This window comes from Microcaecilia unicolor, chromosome 6 (assembly GCF_901765095.1).
Source record: "Microcaecilia unicolor chromosome 6, aMicUni1.1, whole genome shotgun sequence".
NCBI classification, from domain to species: domain Eukaryota; kingdom Metazoa; phylum Chordata; class Amphibia; order Gymnophiona; family Siphonopidae; genus Microcaecilia; species Microcaecilia unicolor.
In genome coordinates this window covers 263,960,126-263,984,670 of record NC_044036.1, presented here as the reverse complement: position 1 = coordinate 263,984,670, position 24,545 = coordinate 263,960,126, and the positions used below count along the sequence as shown (strand labels likewise).

Here is a 24,545-nt window from a genome sequence, read left to right as displayed (position 1 = left end):
AAAGGGTGGAAATCTGTACTTCCTCATAGAATTACTTTGGGTTCAAATTCAGACTCTGGTTATACACTCACACAAAGCCTATAAAAACAACATAAAACGTGGAAGACAATAAGTAAATTATTAAAGCTACTAAATCTGACCAACCATTGACGCTAAGCTATGATGAGCTGAATGGGATGACAGCCCTGATCGGTTCCTCCTTAGACTAATCGATGAAAGATTGATACTTATAAAACTCAATGGCCCTAGAAAAACCCGAGGAAGTCCCTGTCTTGTCATACCATTGAAAAGGAGCAGGGGAAGCCAAAAAGGACTTGAGTGACTAACAACTCCAAATACCTGTACAGAAGGTGAATCCTCAGTAGCCAAGAAAGACTTAACTTTCTTACTTCAGGCCTCATTGTGATCAATACATAGTTTGAAATGACACTAGGGACCTGCCCTAGGAAGAAGGAAGGAAGTTGATCTGATAGAATTCCCACTTTAAGACAAGCAAAGGTCTGTGACTGAAAGCTACTACAAAAAACAGTAATCAAATCTGTCAAGATTCTTAAGATGAAATTCCAAAAAGATGAGAACTGACCACCTTCCTTCCTTCTTCCTAGGGCAGGTCCCTAGTGTCATTTCAAACTATGTATTGATCACAATGAGGCCCGAAGTAAGAAAGTTAAGTCTTTCTTGGCTACTGAGGATTCACCTTCTGTACAGGTATCTGGAGTTGTTAGCCACTCAAGTCCTTTTTGTCAGAGAGAATGAACTACATCTAGATGTACCATTACAGAGACTTTTCTTGAATTACTTATCACTACCACTTGATATTTAAGTAAATATTGTAAGCTAAAGTTCAGCATGGCCCTCTGAAGTTGAAATGTTCCCTAGAACTCCTCGAATGCTGTGAAAAGGAGAGCCTTTCTAGCTTAGTTCCTGTGAATCTGTACCAGGTATTACAGCACTCTCTCCAGGTCCAAGGAATCAACCAGAAGGGAGACTGGATGTTGCACATCTAGAAAGGGCGATAGTTGTCTCATCAAGTCACTCAGGGGGTCAGTAACTAAAGGCTTGAGTATAAGCCTTGCCAAAATGGGATAAGGCCAGTGGTCTCCAACACAAGGCCCCCGAAGTCCATTTTTGCGGCCCTCATATCCAGTGATCCCCAACGCTACTGCAGGTAGAAAAAAAAGACCCCGTGAAGCTCCACTGGGTCACGCGTGCCTGTGTGATCACTGATAAGCATGCATGCACACACATGCACGCAAAAGCTGGTCAACTTGCCTCTCCCCGTGTGTGCGTGCAGGAGTACTTAAAGCTGATTCCTGCTTGATGTATCCTAGGTGAGGAGACCAGCTTTGAATACCATTTCTGGCACCAGTATCTCTCCCAAATCTTCCTCGGTGAAGACGAAAGCAAAGAATTCAATTAGTCTCTCCGCTATGGCTTTGTCTTCTCTGATTGCCCTTTTTACCCCTTGGTCATCTATCGGTCCAACCGATTCTTTTGCCGGCTTCCTGCTTTTAATATACCTAAAAAAAAATTTACTATGTGTTTTTGCCTCCAACGCAATCTTTTTTTCAAAGTCCCTCTTTGCCTTCCTTATCAGCGCTTTGCATTTGACTTGACATTCCTTATGCTGTTTCGTATTATTATCAGTCAGTATAATACAGCTAAAAAAGTAACTTCCAAAATACTCATCTGAATGCTGAAAAAGTAGAAGAAATTCCCAACAGGAGATCCCTGTTTCACCGACATAGCATCCTCAGGGGAACTGGCAACTACACATTCTCAAAATGTCTGATGCTGTGCTGGAATACACTGCTGAAAACTTTCAGTAACTGGAATTATTATTGCCTATTCATGTGGTGGTTCTGGATGCTGTTTACAATCTAGCATACTTATTTTACTTGTGGAGTTTTTTCTCTGACCAATGATCAAAGGGGAGCTGTGGCTTTTTGTTTTAAAGCACTGTTATTTCTGAGGTCTTTTTTCTCCACATTTTTGGGGACTGCATGACAGTATGAGGTACCCTAAACAGGAGATGGGTGATTTTTTTTCTTGAGTTCTGTATTATCTTTCATCTCTAATCCTATTTGATTTTTCTTGATTTCAATTACCCATATTGACTGGAAAAATGTTACATCAGAGAGTGAATGGGAGATAAAATTTCTAGATATAATAAACGACTGCTTCTTGAAGCAACTGGTCCAGGAACCGACAAGAGGGTGAGCCATTTTGGATCTGGTCCTTAGTGGCATGCAGGGCATAGTGTGAGTGGTGGCGGTGTTGGGTCCCCTGGGAAACAGTGATCATAACATGATCAAGTTTGAGCTACTATCTAGGATGAACCTGCAAAGGATATCTGCTGTAGCTGCATTTAGTTTCAAAAGGACAACTATAATAAAATGAGGAAAATGGTTTAAAAGAAACTAAAAAGATTGGCTGCTAAGGTTACAAAACTAAATCAGACATGGACATTATTCAAAAATACCATCTTGGAAGCTCAGTCCACATGCATTCCACATGTTTGCAAAGTTGGAAAGACGAGACAATGACAGTCAGTATAGTTAAAATGTGAAGTAAAAGAGGCTATTACAGCCAAAAGATTGTCCTTCAAAGAATGGAAAAAGGACCCAAATGAAGAAAATAAGAAGCAACATAAGCACTGGCAAGTCAGATGCAAAGCATTAATAAAGAAGGCTAAAAGAGAATATGAAGAGTAACTTGCTGCAGAGGCTAAAACTCACTTTAACAACTTTTTCAGGGACATCAGAAGCCTGCCAGGGAATCCATGGGACTGTTAGATCACAAAGAAGCAAAAAGAGGCACTCAGGGAGGACAAGGCCATAGCGGAGAAACAACAAATTCTTTGCTTCCGTCTTTATGGAAGAAGATGTAAGAGATCTGCCTGTACCAGAAATGGTTTTCAAGAGTGATAATGCAAAGGAACTGAAAAATCTCGGTGAACCTGGAAGATATACTGAGCCAAACTGACAAATTAAAGAGTAGTAAAATCACCTGGACTGGATGGTATACATACAAGGGTACTCTAAGAACTCAAGCATGAAATTGCTGATCTGCTTATAGTAACATGTAACCTGTCGTTAAAATCGTCCATAGTACCTGAATATTGGAGGGTGAACAATGTGACGCCGATTTTTAAAAAGAGTTCTAGGGATGATCCAGGAAATTACAAACCTGTAAGCCAGGCAAAATTGTGGAAACTATTATAAAGAATAAAATGACAGAACACATAGACAAACATGGTTTAATGGGGCAAAGTCAGCATGGGTTCAGCCGAGGAAAGTCTTGCCTCACCAATTTGCATCATTTCTTTTAAGGCGTGAATAAACATATGGATAAAGATGAGCCGGTTGATGTAGTGTACCTAGATTTTCAGAAAGCTTTGGATAAAGTTCCTCATAAGAAACTCCTGAGAAAATTAAAGAGTCATGGGATAGGAGGCAACGTTCTATTGTGGATTAGGAATTGGTTATTGGACAGAAAGCAGAGGGTAGGGTTAAATGGCCATTTCTCTCAATGGAGGCTGAATAGTGGAGGGCTGCAGGGATCTGTACTGGGACAGGTGCTATTTAACATATTTATAAATGATATGAAAATCAGAACCACAAGTGAGGTGATTAAATTTGCAGATGATACAAAACTATTCAAGGTCTTAAAAACATGTGCGGACTGTGAAATACTGTAGGAAGACCTTAGGAAATAGGAAGATTGGGTATCCAAATGGCAGATAAAATTTAATGTGGACAAATGCAAGGTGATGCACATTGAAAAGAATAAAACGAATCATAGTTACCTGATATGTTAAGGTCCTCCTTCGGGGGTCAGAACTCAAGAAAAAGATCTAGGAGTCGTTGTAGATAATATGCTGAACTCTTCTGCTCAGTATGCGGTGGTGGCCAAAAAAAACAAACAGGATGCTAGGAATATTAGGAAAGGGATGGTAAGGCCGAAAATACTATAATGCCTTTGTATCGCTCCATGGTGCGACCACACCTTGAGTACTGCGTTCAGTTCTGCTCGCCGTATCTCACAAAAGATATAGCAAAATTAGAAAAGGTTCAAAGAAGAACCAAAATGATAAATGGGATGAACTCCTCTCATATGGGGAAAGGCTAAACAGGTAGGGCTCTTCAGCTTGGAAAAGAGACGGATGAGGGGAAATATGATTGAGGTCTACACAATCCTGAGTGGTGTAGAACGAGTAGAAGTAAATCAATTTTTTACTCATTCCAAAAGTACAAAGACTAGGGGACACTCAAAGAAGTTACATAGAAATACTTTTAAAACAAATAGGAGGAAATATTTTTTCACTCAACAAATAGCTAATCTCTGGAACTCTTTGCCGGACACACGCGCCTACACCAGTGCAGACTACTTCTGCGCACAGCTTAGCAAAAGGGCCCCTTAATAAGCAAGCCAAAACTCAGGTGAAAATAATATCCCTGCTCCCAGGGAAATAAATAAACCTTGGAAGTGCTGAAAACTCTCTCAGCTGCTCCAAATACTCCCCGGAGAGACATTTGAAAAAATATGCCTAATAAGCAGAAATCAAAACTGTGGAAAAATTGATATTCTTGCTCACTGGGAAAGCATTAAAAACCTTGAAAGGACTGAAAATCTTCTCAGCTGTGCTCACTGCTTCAAAAAGGAACATTTCCTTGTGACTCTGGGTAAGTCACTTAACTCTCCATTGCACCAGGTACAAAATAAGTACCCGTATATAAGTACCTACCTCTTCAAAAAGGCCTACCCCAACGACCCCATGTAACCCTCTTCACCTACCAACACAGCATGACTATGATCGAACAGGACATCACACAATCTTCATCCATTCCGACCCTCCACTTATACCTCATACGATCACTATACAACTTTTTATTTGTTATCCACCGACTGGGCAAACGCCTTTGACGGTACTATGTAAGCCACATTGAGCCTGCAAATAGGTGGGAAAATGTTAGGTACAAATGCAACAAATAAATAAATACATAAGTATTGCCATACTGGGACAGACCGAAGGTTCATCAAGCCCAGCATCCCATTTCTAACAGTGGCCAATCCAGGTTACAAGTACCTGGCAAGATCCCAAAACAGTACAATACAATTTATGCTGCTTATCCAAGAAATAAGCAGTCTATTTTCCCCAAGTCATTTTAATAATGGCTTATGGACTTTTCTTTTGCGTGCTCCCCAGTCCTAGTATGTAAACCACTTTGATTGTAACCACAGGAAGGAAGTACTGTATATCAAATCCCATCCCCTTTTCCATGGCTTCTCTGTGAGCAATGCAGTACTGAACTGAAGCAACTACTACTACTACTACTATTTAGCATTTCTATAGCGCTACAAGGCGTACGCAGCACTGCACAAACATAGAAGAAAGACAGTCCCTGCTCAAAAAGCTTACAATCTAATAGACAAAAAAATAAATAAAGTAAGCAAATCAAATCAATTAATGTGAACGGGAAGGAAGAGAGGAGGGTAGGTGGAGGCGAGTGGTTACAAGTGGTTACGAGTCAAAAGCAATGTTAAAGAGGTGGGCTTTCAGTCTAGATTTAAAGGTGGCCAAGGATGGGGCAAGACGTAGGGGCTCAGGAAGTTTATTCCAGGCGTAGGGTGCAGCGAGACAGAAGGCGCGAAGTCTGGAGTTGGCAGTAGTGGAGAAGGGAACAGATAAGAAGGATGTATCCATGGAGCGGAGTGCACGGGAAGGGGTGTAGGGAAGGACGAGTGTGGAGAGATACTGGGGAGCAGCAGAGTGAGTACATTTATAGGTTAGTAGAAGAAGTTTGAACAGGATGCGAAAACGGATAGGGAGCCAGTGAAGGGTCTTGAGGAGAGGGGTAGTATGAGTAAAGCGACCCTGGCGGAAGACGAGACGGGCAGCAGAGTTTTGAACCGACTGGAGAGGGGAGAGGTGACTAAGTGGGAGGCCAGCAAGAAGCAGATTGCAGTAGTCTAAACGAGAGGTGACAAGGGTGTGGATGAGGGTTTTGGTAGAGTGCTCGGAAAGAAAGGGGCAGATTTTACAGATGTTGTAAAGAAAGAAACGACAGGTCTTGGCAATCTGCTGGATATGAGCAGAGAAGGAGAGAGAAGAGTCAAAGATGACCCCAAGGTTTCGAGCTGAGAAGACAGGGAGAATGAGAGAGCCATCAACAGAAATAGAAAACGGGGGGAGCGGGGAGGTGGGTTTGGGGGGGAAAATGAGAAGCTCGGTTTTGGTCATATTTAATTTCAGGTGGCGTTGAGATATCCAGACAGCAATGTCAGACAAGCACGCTGAAACTTTGGTTTGGATGCAAGGTGAGATATCAGGGATAGAAAGGTAGATTTGGGAGTCATCAGCATAGAGATGGTAGGAAAAGCCATGGGATGAGATTAATGAACCAAGGGAAGAAGTGTAGATAGAAAAGAGGAGGGGACCAAGAACAGAACCCTGAGGTATGCCGACAGGCAGAGGGATAGAAGTAGAAGAGGATCCACCAGAGTGAACTCTAAAGGTGCGGAGGGAGAGGTAGGAAGAGAACCAGGAAAGGACAGAGCCCTGGAATCCAAGTGAGGACAGGGTATCGAGAAGTATGCTGTGATCGACAGTGTCAAAAGCAGCGGAAAGATCAAGAAGAATGAGGATGGAATATTGACCTCTGGATTTAGCCAGTAATAGGTCATTGGAGACTTTAGTAAGCGCAGTTTCGGTTGAGTGGAGAGGGTGAAAACCAGATTGTAGTGGGTCAAGAATAGCATGTGAGGAGAGAAAATCAAGGTAGCGACGGTGAACAGCACGCTCAAGTAATTTGGAGAGAAAAGGAAGGAGGGAGATGGGTTGGTAATTAGAGGGACAAGTAGGGTCGAGTGAAGGCTTCTTAAGGAGAGGTGTGACCACAGCATGTTTAAAGGCAGCAGGGACAATCACAGTGGAAAGTGAGAGGTTGAGAATGTGACAGATAAAAGGAATAAGAGCAGGAGAGATGGCATTAAGAAGGTGGGTGGGAATGGGATCAGAGGGACAGGTGGTACATTTTGAGGAAGAAAGGAGAAGTGTAGTTTCCTCAATAGTAACTTCAGGAAAGGAGGAAAGGGAATGAGGGGAAGGAGAGAGAGGGGAATGGACTAGTGGAGGGAGAGGTGGTGAGTAGAGAAAGCAAGGTTTATCTTTTGAACCTTGTTGTGAAAGAATTCAGCAAGGGTCTGAGGAGATAATGAAGGGGGAGTTGGGGGAGGGGGCACCTTGAGGAGAGAGTTCAATGTGGTGAAGAGAAGTCGAGGATTAGAGCCAAGAGAGTTGGTCAGTTGGATATAATAATCCTGTTTGGCAAGTAAAAGAGCAGATTGGAAGGAGGTCAGCATGAACTTAAAGTGTAAGAAATCAGCAAGGGCCTGAGATTTCCGCCAGAGGCGTTCGGCGGAGCGGGTACAGGAACGTAGGTAGCAGATATTAGAAGTCAGCCAAGGTTGGGGTTTTGTACACCTTACAGGACGGGTCATCAAAGGTGCAAGAGTGTCTAAGGCAGAGGATAGAGTATTGTTGTAAGAAGAAACAGCCTCGTTGACAGACGTGGATGGTGCCACAGTAGAGAGGAGGTTTGAAACATGGAAGGATAGAGATGAAGGGTCAATATCGTGAAGATTCCTAGATAAATTAGATAAGATAGGACGGGACTGGGAGGGAGGAGATTTAAGTGTGAAAGTTATAAGATGGTGATCAGAGGAGGGAAGATCAGAGGCAAGGAAACTAGAGGGTGAACAGTTGGAGTGCTCTCCCCACCGCCCCCCCCCCCCCCATGACACACCACAGGAGAGAAGCTGTTGAGACCACAGGAGTACTCTTTGATAGGTGCTCTCAGCAGGTCCTTCTCACTGAAGCACATTCGCACCTCACCTAAGGCATGCCAGCTACTAACAAAATGTATCTTGGCTCTGCAGTCTAAACAGGAATGATGTCCTGCAAGAGTTATATGGACAGATGTCTGCCCAAGCTCTCTCAATGGCAGATGAACACAGCATAGGTCCCTTCTATCAATGTCCAGAGGTTCCTCTAGTCTAAAAAACACCACCAACAACAACAACAAAAAAGAACACCACCCCCCCCCCAGTACTCCTACATGACATGGTTAATCTTCTGAATAGCAGAGGCTGTGAAATGTTCTGCAGTTCCAGGCTCCAAGGTAAGCCACTGATGGTTTGGGGGGGAGGAGGGGATCTACTCAGATTCTTCTGATATCCCTTTACAACTCAAAAAAAAAAAACCCCTATATATATATTTTTTCCCCTCCAAATTAGAGTGAAGCTTCAATAACTAAATTAGCAACCCCTGCTCAACAGACTCAGTCCTCTGACCAATCAGGAGCTTTAGTCCAGCCTGTTCAGAAGCTGCACATTCTGCTCACTTACATCTGCTGGAGACAGAAAAATACTGAATATCTCAGGTTGTATGGTGCCCTTATAGGGTAGGGCCAAGAATTCTAGAACCTCTGTCTCTATGTCTGCTAGCTGATGGGCATTACCCACAGGTTCTGAACTGGTCTGGTATGGACACTAACAGGGCCGTGCCAACACAGTAAGCGGGGTAAGCAACGCAGGGGGGCGCCGACCTCTGGAGGGCGCCTACCGTTTCCTGAGGTCAGCTCACTTGCAAAATGTTTTACCTGAAGCTGTGATTCTCCTCTCTCTCCTGCCCTCCCCTCTTCGACCACAGTGCTCACTGAGGCAGGCAGACTCTGCTGAAGTTGTTTGAAAGAATACAACCAGTGCTATTTATGTCTTTGGTGTGGGACTAACTCCTCATTCAGGGTGAGCTTGAACAACATTCAAATTAAAGAGAACAGCCAGGTTTGGAGGGAGGTGTGCAAGTGAGACTGGGGAGAAATAAAAACTAAATAGTGTAATTGTTAAAATCTGTAAGTGGTTCAAAGTTTTTGTTTTTCTCTGAGCTTGTACACCAGAGGAGGGCATGACTGCAATGATGTTTGCATAATTATAGGTAACCGGATAGCTACAGCTAAAAGCCATTTCATTGGCTGATGGTTCCAACAGTAGTTTCAGAGGAAGCTTTTAGCTGACGTGTAGTGTAGAAAAGCTGGTAAATGAAAATCTGATTGTTTTTTTTGGTGTTTGTTTTTATATAAAAGATTCTCCTTGGATAGGAAGAGTCTGTGATATGTGAAATATATTTTGCTTTAATGAAATTGCTAAACTTTAGAGTCAGAAACTTATCAATGATCAGAAAAAGAAAGTCACCAGACAACAAAGGTAGAGAAAAATCATTTTATTTTCATTTTAGTGTTTGGAATATGTCCACTTTGAGAATTTACATCTGCTATCTTATTTTGCAATGTATAGCAATTTGTTTCTAAGAATATTGCTGACAATTCCTGTCAGTGTGGCAAGTGGTGAGCGATCATTTTCACGGTTAAAAATCATAAAAAACTAGTAAAAAATGCCCGTTTCAAAAGGGAAGGAAACGGGCGCTAGCAAGGCCATCCCCCACCCTCCCTCCCTCGCTGTTCCAGGCTCTGCCGTCCCTCCGTTTTCACCCCCCCCCCCTTTCCACGACCCAGTCCACCCCCCCTTCTCAGCGAAAAACATCCCCCGCCGCCGTCCAGTACCTGTGCTGATGGGGGACCCCAACCCCCATCAGCAGAAGTCCTGTGCTAGCCTTCAAGGCGTCGCTTCTTCAATGATTTTATGTCCAAGTTGCTCTGCGTGCATCTGACATCAGACGCACGCAGAGGAACTTGAACCGAAGATCACTGAAGAAGCAATGGCATGGAGGCCAGCACAGGACTTCGGCTGATGGGGGTTGGGGTCCCCCGTCAGCACAGGTACTGGACGGCGGCGGGGGACGGTTTTCGCCGAGAAGGGGGGGTTGACTGGGTCGCGGAAGGGGAGTGCAGTGGGCTGTAACACACTCCTCCCCTTGCTTTGGTATCAGCTGTCACTGACGTCAGTGCGTGCCTGCCTAGCAGACCACCTCCGAGGGAGGCACGGTCCCAGGCACATCCTGTTGGAGGTGAGAATTATTATATGCGATCAAGTATTTCGCAAGAAAGGCTTGTAAGCCTTGCCATGATTCCTATTGAGAATGATATATGTTCCCAGTTAGATATCAAAGATTTAATTACTAATTTCGTGAACATGAAAGCACGAAAAGCTAAGTGGTTGTAAACCCTCTATTTGTTCAGCAATCCCACAAAGATGCACTCCATCTTTCAGCTCCTATTTCCTTTGCATCTTGTGCCACACGGGGGGGGGGGGGGCGCCAACTGATAGTCTGCAGGGGGGCACCAGAGACCCTAGGCACGGCCCTGGACACTAAGGAACTATTTTTATACAGTTATGATTTCCATGCTACAAGTCAAAGAAATACAAACCAACCAACTAATGTAAGCCCCCTCCCAGCCTCAACACAGACTCTATAATCATCACCAACCTTCTTGTCCAGGTTTTACTGGCAAACTCATATCTTGTTTCTGAAGTCCTGCCATGGAACCTGGGTTAATGCTAGAGGATGCTGAGGAGGTCTGGTCAGTAGAAGACCCATCTTGGTCTACATGGGTCACTTCTCTTTCAACGTGCTCCTTGTTACTGTCCTGATCCTCTATTGGTGGATCCATCAGAACATCTTCAAGCTCCTTCTGCAATTGCTGTTCACTTCCATTCCCTACAATCTACAAAGTATACATATAATCAGCAAGAGAAAGAGTGGAGCAGAAAATGACAATAAAAATGGACAATCACAAAAAAAACCTCTGATGGACAGAACAAGATCATGGTTCCCCAATTTTTATTTTTTTTTTTGGTGGGGGGGGGGGAAATGGGACGGGGAGGGAGTTTAAATATAATCACAAGAAAGACTATTTTTATCACTTACACTTCTTTTCATATCCATGTTGTTCTAATTACTTCCTCTAATAAATGATACTCCGATCTCTTATTTGTTCTATTTGTCTGTGTATGCCTTCAATAGATTGTGGAACAGAGAAACTCTTATGTTTGTATGTGTACAGCACTGTGTATGTCTAAAAATGCTACAGAAATGATAAACAGTAGTATCATGAATTGTATAATATTGCTCAAGTCCCACAATAAAAATAACATGTACACAAAGTGGTACAGCAAGATATTTATGAAATTTTCAAAAGCATTTTTAAAATAGATTTTGAGAAGGTGAACTAAAGCACAACATACACAGTATATGCATGCACACAAAGATTAAATCATTCAGTGGCTCAGGAAGGGCGGAGCGGGGGGGGGGGGAACAGGTTACTTCCTGTTCCGGGGCAGAGGGAGCAGGGAGCCCCGACAGGCGAACGGCTGCTCTCTGCACCCTCCAGCAGCCAAGAATGCACCCCCGGGGGGGGGGGCTTGATGCGCCGGGGAGGGGGGTGTCGTGCTGCACCCGGGAGAGGGGGTGCGCAGCGGCGATCCGCCCCGGGTGGCAGCCGACCTAGGATCAGCACTGAAATCATTAACAGTAGCCTCTAAAAGCATTAAAAAAAATAAACATACAAAACAGGCATCAAAATTGGATACCCTGGGATAGGGACTTCCTTTCAGTGAAGGCCCTATATTGGCTCCTTATTGGAAATAATTACCCAGTTCATTGTAAACCGCTCTGAGGCTGCTTTCAGTGGCAAAAAGCAGGATATAAATGTACTAAAATAAATAAATTCAAGCTTATTGCCTTGGAGTTCCGGGCCTCATGAGGACTAGGTCTTCAATCCATCAATATCAACCAGTAAGCCCTTTAATATCAAACCAGAACATTGAGCTTTGGATCTGCTCCATGCAATCAAACTTTATACCACTTGTAAATACATCATGTTAGGATGAGCCCCTTAAAAGTGGAATTCACTTTCAACTGAACTTGAAACAGATTACATGATATTTTGGGAAAAAAGAATTGTAAACTGTATTTCCCCAGTTTTGAGTTTCGTGGGTTGAGATGACTTTTGGAATTATGCCCCTTTTATTATGTATTTAATTTAATCTGATTTAATATAATTTTGTGAATGTGAATTTTATATTTTGGTATATTGCTAAGTTTGTGATTTTTTTGGTACTCTACCTTGAACCAGATTGTCATTGCGAAAACATTTAATGTCATTTTATATTAAATATCAAACTTATTACAGAGAAAAAGGTCAAAAAATCATTTTAGGAATGAGAAGAGAGCTCTGCAGATGGCTCGGTCCTGCCATTCAACAGACCAGGAGCCAAACTTTTTCAGGCCAAACTACTATTTTGTAAACCAGCATCCAAGCAGGAATGCAGTCACACAGAAGTGAGTGTTAGAATTGTCTTGTATGCTTTAAGCCAACTAATCATCTATTGATATAATATATCACCTGCCTCAAATGCCATTGGAGTTTTCACAACATATCAAAATTCTGTTTGGTGTCTAACACACATCTAAGCAGATCCTTACACCAGATATGCCTAAAAACAGTTACCAGTGTCACCAAAAAAATTATAAACTAAGGACAACGCCTATATCATAATGTATTACTGACCCTAACTTTCTAAAACCTCAGATGCCAGGTTTGCTGCAAAACTTGCTATCACAGAATTTCTCAGTTTCAGATTTCTATATTAAATACAGAGAGAAGAAAAGGATTACAATCAAAAGGTTTCTTTTGAAGAATTAAACAGCATACTTAGAAACTACATCACTGCAAAAGCTGTCTGGGTCCTATGCACTCAGCAAGCAGACCAACTATGTTCATCTTATCAAGGTACAAAATAAATCCCTTTGTTGCTCATAAATAACTAGAAGCTGGAAAGATAGCAAATGACAGAACTTAATATTACTACCATTTAGAGAAATGAACAAACTCACAATGAATGTAGTCAAGACAATTTAAATGTTGTGCAATTTTTCCACCACCAAAAAAGGAACAACATTAAAAGGTTTGGCACCATAAAATATAAGAAACTACATGCAAGAGCTAAAAAGTTTGGTTTTCAGTGTATCTACAACAAACACATTTGTAAACAATGGAAGAAATGCATGCAAATGCACTACATGGACATTCATTTTGGATATCCAGAAGCCAGACCTAGTTCTGGCTCTTGAGAACAGGGTTTGGTCATCCCCATCAAAGAATTATTAAAAATTATTTGACTTCCACGTACAGTGATTACTCACTGTTCAGATGCAATACGTATCTACATTTAACAATCTAAAACCACTTAAAAATTTTAGCCTCAGGCTGCCGACAAGAACTAGGGGCCTTGTATTTGACATGTGATATTCAATAAATTAACGAAAATCAGTTTTTAATATTAAATTTTTAATTAATTGTTACTTTTGTTATATTTAACTAGTTATTTTGAACAGATGCCTCTTTTACCCCCCCCCCAGTTTACTAAGCCACGCAGCAATGCCAACACAGCATGAATGGGCTGTGTCGATATTAGCGCAGCTTAGTAAACAGGGGGGATTATATTTTTACAATACAAAGTCACCTTTTTAGTGTATGATTTCCATATTCAGTTGGATGATCGCTACATAATTTCTGGTTTAGAACAGCATCTCTTCAAAGTGTTTGGCAGTGAAAGTTTGTTTGCCAGATTGCACTGTGCTGATGTTGGTAAGTCATTTATTTATTTATTTTGTACTTTTACTTTGTCTTTCATCTATAGTAGGATTGTATTGGGTATGTTTTTTTAATCCTGGATTTTGTATCCTTCTTTTTTTAAGCACAGTTTTCTTTACTTATGAAGAGGTTCATTTTACAATTGAAAATCGCTATATATTGTATATAGCACTGGTTTTTATTTTTTGTTTTTCTAGTATCCTTTTTAAATATTTTTGTGAGACCTGTCACTCTGCTCACTGTTTTACCTTTCTATTGGTTTTCAGCAAAATATCATTGTAAATTTTTCCATCGCTGACAGTGACAGACCTTTTGCTCTCTATGAGTGGTATGTAAATTAGTCATTTCTCTCATCTATCGCGTGCACAGATCTGCACATATATGATGCACACACAGTTTTGTCCTGTACTCTGCACACAATCATTTTACCATGTGTCTTTTATTGATCCTCATTCTACAATTTTACTTTGTATACGTTTTTAATTACAGATGTCTGCACAAATGCTTATTTTATGTTCACTTTCAGCAATAAATGTACATGTCACAGTCTATCTATATCAGGAGATATAGAGTTTTTCACTGGTTCCAACTCACTGTGCATATTATTTTGTATTTTTATAATTTTAGATTTGTATATATTATTTGTTTTGTGTGTATTTTTTGGCTTGATTTGGATATTTCTGAATTATTTGCTTTTTATGATTATGCTTTGTAGTTTATACCCCTGAAGCTGCCCTTGTGAGGGAGAAATTTGGACCACGTCGGGTTTTTTTTTATCCTACTATATAAATGAAGAGTGACCGACGTGCTGCGCATGTGCAGAACAGCGCAGCTGTTCTGCACATGTGTGGCACGTCACAAATCTCTTCCGACGTTGATAGAGGAGGCAGGAACAGAGCTATGGGTGACCAGTGAGCACCGGGCAGGGATCGTCCGACAGCAGCTCTGAGGCACACTCCGACAGGTCTGATGAGCTGCTGCCGCTGTGACCCGGGCGCTTTCCTCTGCCACCATCCCCCGGGGCGGCTTTCCTGGGCGGGGGCTCGGCTGGACCTGGCGGGGCTCCAACCGCTTTCTTGCCCGTTTTAATGGGCTCAACGACTTGTTTTTAAATAAAGAACCTTTGTTCTATTGAACCCGCTTTGTGTCTCTTCCATCCTAACTATAGGGCAATTAACACTCATCACTACTCCAACTCCTTCCCACTAACTCTCTTCCCAACCATCATAAGCAACAGAATGGGGTGGGCCACTGGGGCCATAGCCCACCAATATTTTGCCCAACGCAGCATGAGTAACTGGAGAGCTTTGCAGGGCCACAGATTGTTGGTTGTGGCAGCAGAACACCTTCTTGATTAAAAGGGCCAAACCCGTCACTCTCTCTGCACCCCAATTTACCCTCTTCAATATCACTCCTTAATATATTCTCTTTTCCCTCCAACCAGCAGGCCCACCCTTGAATATCCCTCAACCAAATCTCCACCAACCAAGCAGCCTGTCTTACTTCTAACCTCTAGTCCCCTAACAACTTGCTCCACTAGAGGCAGACGAAACGCCTGGCACCATGTATCTTTGAGCACATTTGAGCCATACAGTGCCTTTACTTTCATGCTGATCGATGAGACCGATACATCAAGACCACTACAAGAGTACAAGCACCATGCAGCACAAACTCACCAAGAGCTATATGGAGTCAGAAGGCATCAGATGTTCCAAGGGTGAAACAGGAAAGACTGAGTTCTGAGTCAAGGTAGGAGGGGTCTGGCTAGCAAAAGAAAACTTGAAGACAGAAAAGTGAGGACTGTGGAGGCTTCAGACTAGAGGAGCAGCCCAGTGTCTAAAGCACCAAGCTAAGAACCGGAAAATCCAGGTTCAGATCCACCTTCCCACACCAATACTCCTTATGACTGGGTTACTCAGCCTCCATTGCATCAGGTAAAACTTAGTGCTCTTTTACCAAAGCTTTGTGAATGCTATGTGCTACAAAGCCTATTATATATATATGGGCTTCTTAGCATTTAGTACACGCTAAGCTTTAGTAAAACAGTTCCTTAAATTTTCTTTTTATGGCAAATCTATATTATTGTGATCAACCAACATATGAATATACAACATAAAATCACAGTCAATATCTCATACCATCATAAACAAAAAATGTTGATTGTTGATACAAGTTAAAACAGAGGGTAGGGTTAAATGGCCAATTCTCTCAGTGAAGGGGTGAATAGTGGAGTGCCCCGGGGATCTGTACTGGGACCTGTGCTATTTAAGAACATAAGTGTTCCCATACTGAGATAGATCGAATGTCCATCAAGCCCAGAATCCTGTTTCCAATAGTGGCCAATCCAGGTTACAAATAACTGGCAAGATCCCAAAACAGTACAATACATTTTGTGCTGCTTATCCTAGAAATAAGCAGTGGATTTCCCCAAGTCCACCTTAATAATGGCTTATGAACTTTTTCTTTTAGGAAGCTACTCAAATCTTTTTTAAACCCCGCTAACTGCTTTTACCAACTTCTCTGGCAACGAATTCCAGAGTTTAATTACATGTTGAGTTAAGAAATATTTTCTCTGATTTGTTTTAATTTTATTATTTTGTAGCTTCATTGCATGGTCCTAGACTGAAAGCCCACCTCTTTAACATTGCTTTTGACTCGTAACCACTTGTAACCACTCGCCTCCACCTACCCTCCTCTCTTCCTTCCCGTTCACATTAATTGATTTGATTACTTTATTTATTTTTTGTCTATTAGATTGTAAGCTCTTTTGAGCAGGGACTGTCTTTCTTCTATGTTTGTGCAGCGCTGCGTATGCCTTGTAGCGCTATAGAAATGCTAAATAGTAGTAGTAGTATGTTTGGAAACAGTAAACAAGCAATTCACATCTATCTGTTTATTTTATAGACCTCTATCATATCTCCCTTTAGCCGTCTTTTCTCCATGCTGAAGAGCCATAGCTGCTTTATCCTCTCCTCATAAGGAAGTCGTCCCATCCCCTTTATCATTTTCGTCACTCTTCTCTGTGCCTTTTCTAATTCCACTATATCTTGAGATGCGTTGACCAGAATTGCACACAGTAACCATAGAGTGATACAAAGGCATTATAAATCCTCATTTTTGTTTTCCATTCATTTCCTAATGATACCTAACATTCTATTTGCATTCTTAGCCACCGCTGCACACTGAGCAGAGGGTTTCAATGTATCATCAACAATGACACCTAGATTCCTTTCATGGGCAGTGACTCCTAATGTGGAACCTTGTATCACGTAACTATAGTTCAGGTTTCTCTTTCACACATGCATCACTTTGCATTTGCTCACAAACATTATCTGCCATTTGGATGCCCAGTCTCATCAGGTTCTCTTGTAATTTTTCACAATCCTTGCGATTTAACAACTTTGAATAACTGTGCCGTCAGCGAACTTAATTACATCACTAGTTATTCCCATCTCTAGATCACTTATAAATATGTTAAAAAGCAGTGGTCCCAGCACAGACCCCATTGAGAATACTGACCATTTAACCCGACTCTCTGTTTTCTATCTTTTAACCAGTTTTTAATGCACAATAGAACACTACCACCTATCCCATGACTCTCCAATTTCTTCTGGAGTCTTTTATGAGGTACTTTGTTAAATGCCTTTTGAAAATCCAGATACAAAGTATCAACTGGCTCACCTTTATCTACATGTTTGTTCACCCCTTCAAAGAAATGTAGTAGATTAGTGAGGCAAGATTTCCCTTCACTAAATTCATGTTGGCTTTGTCTCACTAATCCATGCTTTTGAATATGCTCTGTAATTTTGTTCTTTAGTCTCTACCATTTTGCCTGGCACTGACATTAGTCTCACTGGTCTATAATTTCCCAGATCACCTCTGGAACCTTTTTTAAAAATCAGCGTTCTATTGGTCACCCTTCAATCTTCATATACCATGTTCGATTTTAAAGATACATTACATATTACTAACAATAGTTCTGCAAGGTCATTTTTCAATTCTATCAGTACTCTGGGATGATCTGGACATAGGAATGACGAGTGAGGTGATTAAATTTGCAGACACAAAACTATTCAGTTATTCAAACACATACAGATTGTGAAAAATTGCAGGATGAGCATAGAAAGTTGGAAGACTGGGCATCTAAATGGAAGATGAGATTTAATGTGGAAAAGTGCAGTGTGATGCGCAATGGGAAGAATAATCAGATCATAACTATTTGATGCCAGGTTTCACCCTAGGAGTTAGCACCCAAGAAAAAGATCTAGGTGTCATCGTGGATAATACGCTGAAACAGAATGCTAGGAATTATTAGGAAAGAGTGAAGAAATAAGACAACGAATATTATGTCTCTCTATCGCTCCACGGTGCGACCATACCTTGAGTACTGTGTGAAACTCTGGTCATCGCATCTTAAAAAAAGATATAGCAGAGTTAGACAAGGTTCAAAGAAGGGTGACCAAAATGATTAAGGGGATAGAATTCCTGTCATATGAGGAAAGGCTTAAGAGATTAGGACTCTTCAGCTTGGAAAAGAAACAGCTGAGGGGAGATATGATAGAGGTCTACAAAATACTGAGTGGTATAGAACAGATAAATATAAATCAATATTTTACTCTTTCTAAAAGTACCAATTCTAGGGGGCACTCAAGTTACATGGTACTACTTTGAGGCGAGAAAATTTTTTTATTTCAATCATTTTTATTAATCCAGATAAAAAGAAGACAATTCAAACATGTTGATAACATTTTACAAAGAGAACCCCCCCCCCCTTTTTCCCTCTACCCCCAGTTATAAACAAACCTGAAAGTTGGTATTCCCATACTGTAAGCGCAATTCGATAGCAAGATCAATAACACCATAACACAAGAGGCAAAGACAAGGTAACAGAGTATACTACTAAGGACCTTGTTTCTCCAAACTCTTCCCAGAACGCCGCATCTCTGCCGTGTGCATAAATAATGGCGGGTACCAAGTACTAATAATATGTCTTCAACCGCATGTTGGATTTTTAATATCTTTAGGTGAGTATCAACTGGACCAGTGAATTGCTGTTGCGCCGTTTGTCAATTTGATTTGTGACAACCCAATTCACCAAGAGTTGCTCCAGTTTCTTATATTGTCACCCTTAAATGAAACCATTCTTGCAGTCAACTATCTTGCTATGGATTCCCCATCACGATCAGCTAGCAGGCTGTATATGCTGTTTATGACCCACAAATACCTGCAGACGTACAGCTGGATAATATTCTTATCAGCAATAACCCTGAAGTAGTACCCCATTTAACTCTTCCCTTATCCAAAATTCCCTCCCACCCTTCCTTCAAATTATGTATGAAATATTGTTTTGTAAACAAAAACAGGAAAACTCCATTTTCCCCCAGGCACATTAACTTAGTGCCAAAACTACACTATCCTAAAATTATTACATCCTTACCCCTCAACAACATCCTATTCCTCCCCTCACCTCCCCCCTACTCAGATACCCCACCCATCTAAATCCAGGGAAGGTAACTAACTCCCTCTCAAGGAGAGGAAACCATACAAATTAATCTCCCAATTTATTAAGGAACATGGTACTACATTTAAAATGAACAAGAGGAAATATTTTTTCATTCAACAAATAGTTAAGCTCTGGAACTTGTTGCCAGAGAACGTAGTATCAGCGTTAGAGTATCTGGGTTTTAAAAAAATAAGGTTTGGACAAGTTCCTGGAGGAAAATGTCCATAGACTGTTATTGAGTTAGACATGGGAAAAGTCACTGCTTGTCCCTGTGATCAGTAGCATGAATCTCGCTGTTACTTGTTTGTCCTGTTTGTCTGTGCTAATTAGATTGTAAGCTCTGTCGAGCAGGGACTCTCTCTTCATGTTCACATGTACAGCACTGCGTACGTCTAGTAGCGCTTTAGAAATGATAAGTAGTAGTAGTACTTGGGATTCCGTCAGGTACTTGTGACCTGGATTGGCCACTGTTGGAAGCAAGATACTGGGTTAGAGGACCACTGGTCTGACCAAGTATGGCTGTTCTTATGTAGCAACTAGCTCTACGCTAGTAAATTCCAGGATGAAGGGCCCCTTAAATTTCAAGTAAGCTCTTTTAGGCATAAGAACATAAGAGTAGCCGTACTGGGTCAGACCAATGGTCCATCTTGCCCAGTATCTTGTTTCCCAAACAGTGGCCAAGCCAGGTCACAAGTACCCAGCAGAAACCCAAATCGTGGCAACATTCCATACTACAAGTCCCAGGGCAAGCAGTTGCTTCCCATGTCTGCCTCAATAACAGACTGTGGACTTTTCCACCAGGAATTTGTTCAAACCTTTTTTTAAACCCAGATACATTAACCGCTTTTACCACATCCTCCGGCAAAGAGTTCCAGAACTTAACTATTTGCCAAGTGAAAAAACAGTTCCTCCGATTTGTTTTAAAAGTATTTCTATGTAACTTTCTCGAGTATCCCTACTCTTTGTACTTTTGGAACAAGTAAAAAATTGATTTACTAGTTCCAAAAGTCCAAAAGGAAAATAACAACAGTACCTGAATTAAACTTGATTTGAGCTGATTTGAAAATTTAAGTAATATCATAGTTGGTTTCTTAGAATCTTCAAATAGTCAATGCAGTTTGCACAGAAAGGTGGCGAAGCTTGTACCTGCCACTCTGTGTAGGTTCCCCCATTCCCCCTTTTGTTTTTAGGGCTGTCATTTAAGTTTTGTTAAGTGAAAATGCTTTTTACTTCTATTCCATCCTGTTGCCATATAAGGCATCCTCTGTGTTTATTCCATGCCTTTTTCAATTCAATAGGATAAACACAGAACACACTAGCAGGTAAACTATAAAAATACATACCATACTCCTGACCCATTCATTTAGTAGTTTTTAGTGCCTTCAAACTAGATCTAAGCTAGCTAATATGGACATTTTATAAACTGCTAATAACCTCACTAGCCAGAGACACATTAAGAAACCTTGAGTACACGCAGCTTATACAATACTGCCAGTTACATATGTAACTTAATTATTACAGTAGGTGCTAAATGGCATCAGCTATAATTTAATTGGCACTGACCCTAACTTGGAAAATTACAGAGCATATATATAAGCATGGATTAACGAGACAAAACCAACATGGATTTAGTCAAAGAAAATCTTGCCTCACCAATCTACTACATTTCTTTGAAGGGGTGAAAAAAACGTGGATAAAGGTGAGCCAGTCGATATTGTGTATCTGGATTTTCAAAAGGCATCTGAAAAAGCAATTCAAGAAAGACTCCTGAGGAAATTAGAAAGCCATGGGATAGGAGGTGGTCCTATTGTGGATTAAAAACTGGTTAAAAAATGAAAAACAAGGAGTAGGCTTAAAGGGTCGGTATTCTCAATGGAGAAGGGTAAACAATGAGGTCTGTGCTGGGACCGCTGCTTTTTAACATATTTATAAATGATCTAGAGATGGGAATGACTAGTAATTACATTTGCTGATGATATAAAGTTATTCAAAGTTGTTAAATTGCAAAAGGATTGTGAAAAATTGCAAAACAACCTTACAAGACTAGGAGACTGGGCATTCAAATGAAATTTGAGGTTTAATGTGAGAAAGTGCAAAGCGACGCATGTGGGAAAGAGGAACCTAAACCATAGCTACATCATGCAAGGCTCCACATTAGGAGTCACCGACCAGGAAAAGGACCCAGATGTCATCGCTGATCGTACATTGAGCTTTAATGTGAGCAAGTACAAAGTGATGCATGTGGGAAAGAGGAATCCGAATTATAGATATATCATGCAAGGTTCCACGTTAGAAGTCACAGACCAAGAAAGGGATCTAGGTGTCGTCGTTGATGATATGTTGAAACCTTCTGCTCAGTGTGCTGCTGTGGCTAAGAAAGCAAATAGAATGTTAGGTATTATTAGGAAAGGAATGGAAAACAAAAACGAGGACGGTATAATGCCCTTGTATCGCTCCATGTTGCAACTGCACCTCAAATATTGTGTTCAATTCTTGTCGCCGCATCTCAAAAAAAGATGTGGAGGGGCATTTTTGAAAGGGACGTCCATGTTTTGATATGGACGACCTCGCAAAATGTCCCGATCCAAGGGCAGCAGGGAAACCCGTACTTTCAAAACAAGATAGGCGTCCATCTTTCATTTCGAAAATACCGTCAGGGACGTCCAAATTCTTAAATTTGGTCGTTCATAGACTTGGCCGTTTCTGATTTTCGGCAATAATCGAAACCAAGGACGTCCATCTCAGAAACGACTAAATGCAAGCCATTTGGTCATGGGAGGAGCCAGCATTTGTAGTGCACTGGTCCCCCTGACATGCCAGGACACCAACCGGGCACCCTAGGCGGCACTGCAGTGGACTTCAGAAATTGCTCCCAGGTACATAGCTCCCTTACCTTGTGTGCTGAGCCCCCAACCCCCCCCCCCCAAACCCCACTACCCACAACTGTACACCACTATCATAGCCCTTACGGGTGAAGGGGGGCACCTAGATGTGGGTACAGTGGGTTTCTGGTGGGTTTTGGAGGGCTTGCTGTTTCCTCCACAAACGTAACAGGTAGGCCCTGGGTCCGCCTGCCTGAAGTGCAGTGCACCCACTAAAACTGCTCCAGGGACCTGCATACCGCTGTCATGGACCTGAGTATGGCATCTGAGGCTGGCAATCAATATTTTTAAGGATACTTTTTGAGGGTGGGAGGGGGTTAGTGACCACTGGGGGAGTAAGGGGAGGTCATTCCCGATTCTCTACGGTGGTCATCTTGTCATTTCGGGCACCTTTTTGTGCCTTGGTCGTAAAAAAAGAACTTCATAAAAGAACTTTTGTGTTAAATTAAAATGAACTATAGGGGGACCTATGACGATTAGGATATCCTCAAGCATTGACCGAGAATAATTGGTTTGCTTGAATCCCCATACTGAGGTCTCAGAAAACTCTATATGAATGATATACTTGATTGAGAAACAAGCAATACAAGCAACACAGATATATTTGGTCGTAAGAAAAACACGACCAGGTAAAGTCGTCCAAGTGTTCGTCAGAGACGTCCTTGTTTCTTTCGATTATGGGTCAAGGATGTCCAAATGTTAAGCATGCCCTAGTCCCGCCTTTGCTACGCCTCCGACACGCCCCCTTGAACTTTGGCCGTCCCTGCGACGGAAAGCAGTTAGGGACATCCAAAATCGGCTTTCGATTATACCGACTTGGACGACCCTGGGAGAAGGACATCCATCTTCCGATTTATGTCGAAAGATGGGCGTCCTTCTCTTTCGAAAATGAGCCCCATAGTGGAATTAGAAAAGTTGCAGAGAAGGGTGACGAAAATGATAAAGGGGATGGGATGACTTCCCTATGAGGAAAGGCTAAAGCGGCTAGGGCTCTTCAGCTTGGAGAAAAGACGGCTGAGGGGAGTTATGATAGAGGTATATAAAATAATGAGTGGAGAGGAACGGGTAGATGTGAATCGTCTGTTTAAGCTTTCCAAAAATACTAGGACTAGGGGTCATGCGATGAAGCTACAAAGTAGTAAATTTAAAACGAATCAGAGAAAATATTTCTTCTCGCAACTTGTAATTAAACTCTGGAATTCATTGCCGGAGAATGTGGTAAAGGTGGTTAGCTTAGCAGAGTTTTAAAAAGGTTTGGACGGCTTCCTGAAGGAAAAGTCCATAGACCATTATTAAATTGGACTAGGGGAAAATCCACTATTTCTGGGATAAGCAGCATAAAATGTTTTGTACTTCTTTGGGATCTTGCCAGGTATTTGTGACCTGGATTGGCCACTGTTGGAAACAGGATGCTGGGCTTGACGGACCTTTGGTCTGTCCCAGTATGGCAATACTTATGTACTTATGTAAACCCTCTGCTCAGTGTGCACCGGCAGCTAAGAAAGCAAAGAGAATGTCAAAATAATAAGGAAAGGAACTGAAAACATTTGATAATGCCTTTGTATCGCTCCATGCTGCGACTGCACCTCGAATACTGTGTGCAATTCTGGTCACCACCTCTCAAAAAATATACAAAATTAGAATAGATACAGAGAAGGGTGACGAAAATGATAAAGGGAATGGGAAGACTTTCCTATGAGGAAAGGCTAAAGAGACTAGAGCTCTTCAGCATGGAGAAGAGACGGTTGAGGAGAGATATGGCAAAGAGGTCTATAAAATGATGAGTGGAGTGGAGTGGAATGGAATGGGTAGACATGAATTGCTTTACTCTTTCTAAAAATACTAGGGCTGGGAGGCATGCAACCAATCTACTAAGTAGTAAATTTAAAATAAATCAAAAAAATATTTCTTCACTCAACGTGTAATTAAACTATGGAATTTGTTGCCAGAGAATGTATAAAAGCAGTTAACTTAGCAGGGTTAAAAAAAAGTTAGAGTGTGTCCTAAAAGAGAAGTCTATAAGCCATTATCAAGATGGACTTGGGAAAATCCACTGCTTATTTCTAGGATAAGCAGCACAAAATCTGTTTTACTATTCTGGGCTCTTGCCAGGCACTTGTGACCTGGACTGGCCACTGTTGGAAACAGGATACCAGGTTTGATAGACCTTCAGTCTGTCCCAGTATGGCAACGCTTATGTTCTTATATAGGCAGTATTCTAACACCTTGGTGTGCAATTCCTTTAGAGCGCAACTGCTAGGGTTTGTGGACATGGAAGGGGAATGGGCAAGTTAGGGGCATGCCTAGCACTTACACACTAAGGTTATAGAACACTGTCAGTTATGCACCTGTGGGCTTCAGATAGTATTCTATAACAGCAATTAGACACATAATTGCCATTATAGAATTTGTGCTTAGGGCACATACTTTAAGCACCTAACTTTAGGCATCCTTTAGAGGATGACCCCCTTAATGAATAAATACAACTATTCTAGAACACAAATCCAAATCCCATCAACCTAGGTGAAAATCCAAATTCTGCAA

At 41.6% G+C, this 24,545-nt stretch overlaps 1 protein-coding gene across 3 annotated transcripts in view; it reads right to left on the bottom strand.

Moving 5' to 3' along the window:
- Positions 1–24,545, bottom strand: part of RABGAP1 (RAB GTPase activating protein 1) — a 495,691-nt gene that overhangs the window by 378,686 nt on the left and 92,460 nt on the right. For 2 of the 3 annotated variants that reach the window (XM_030207329.1, XM_030207331.1), the window contains exon 3: positions 10,448–10,685. In XM_030207329.1, coding sequence (XP_030063189.1) covers positions 10,448–10,685 — 238 coding nt within the window. Of the gene's footprint in view, positions 1–10,447; positions 10,686–12,530; positions 12,605–15,292; positions 15,308–24,545 lie in introns of those variants that run through there. The other variant, XM_030207330.1, reaches the window with a different exon arrangement.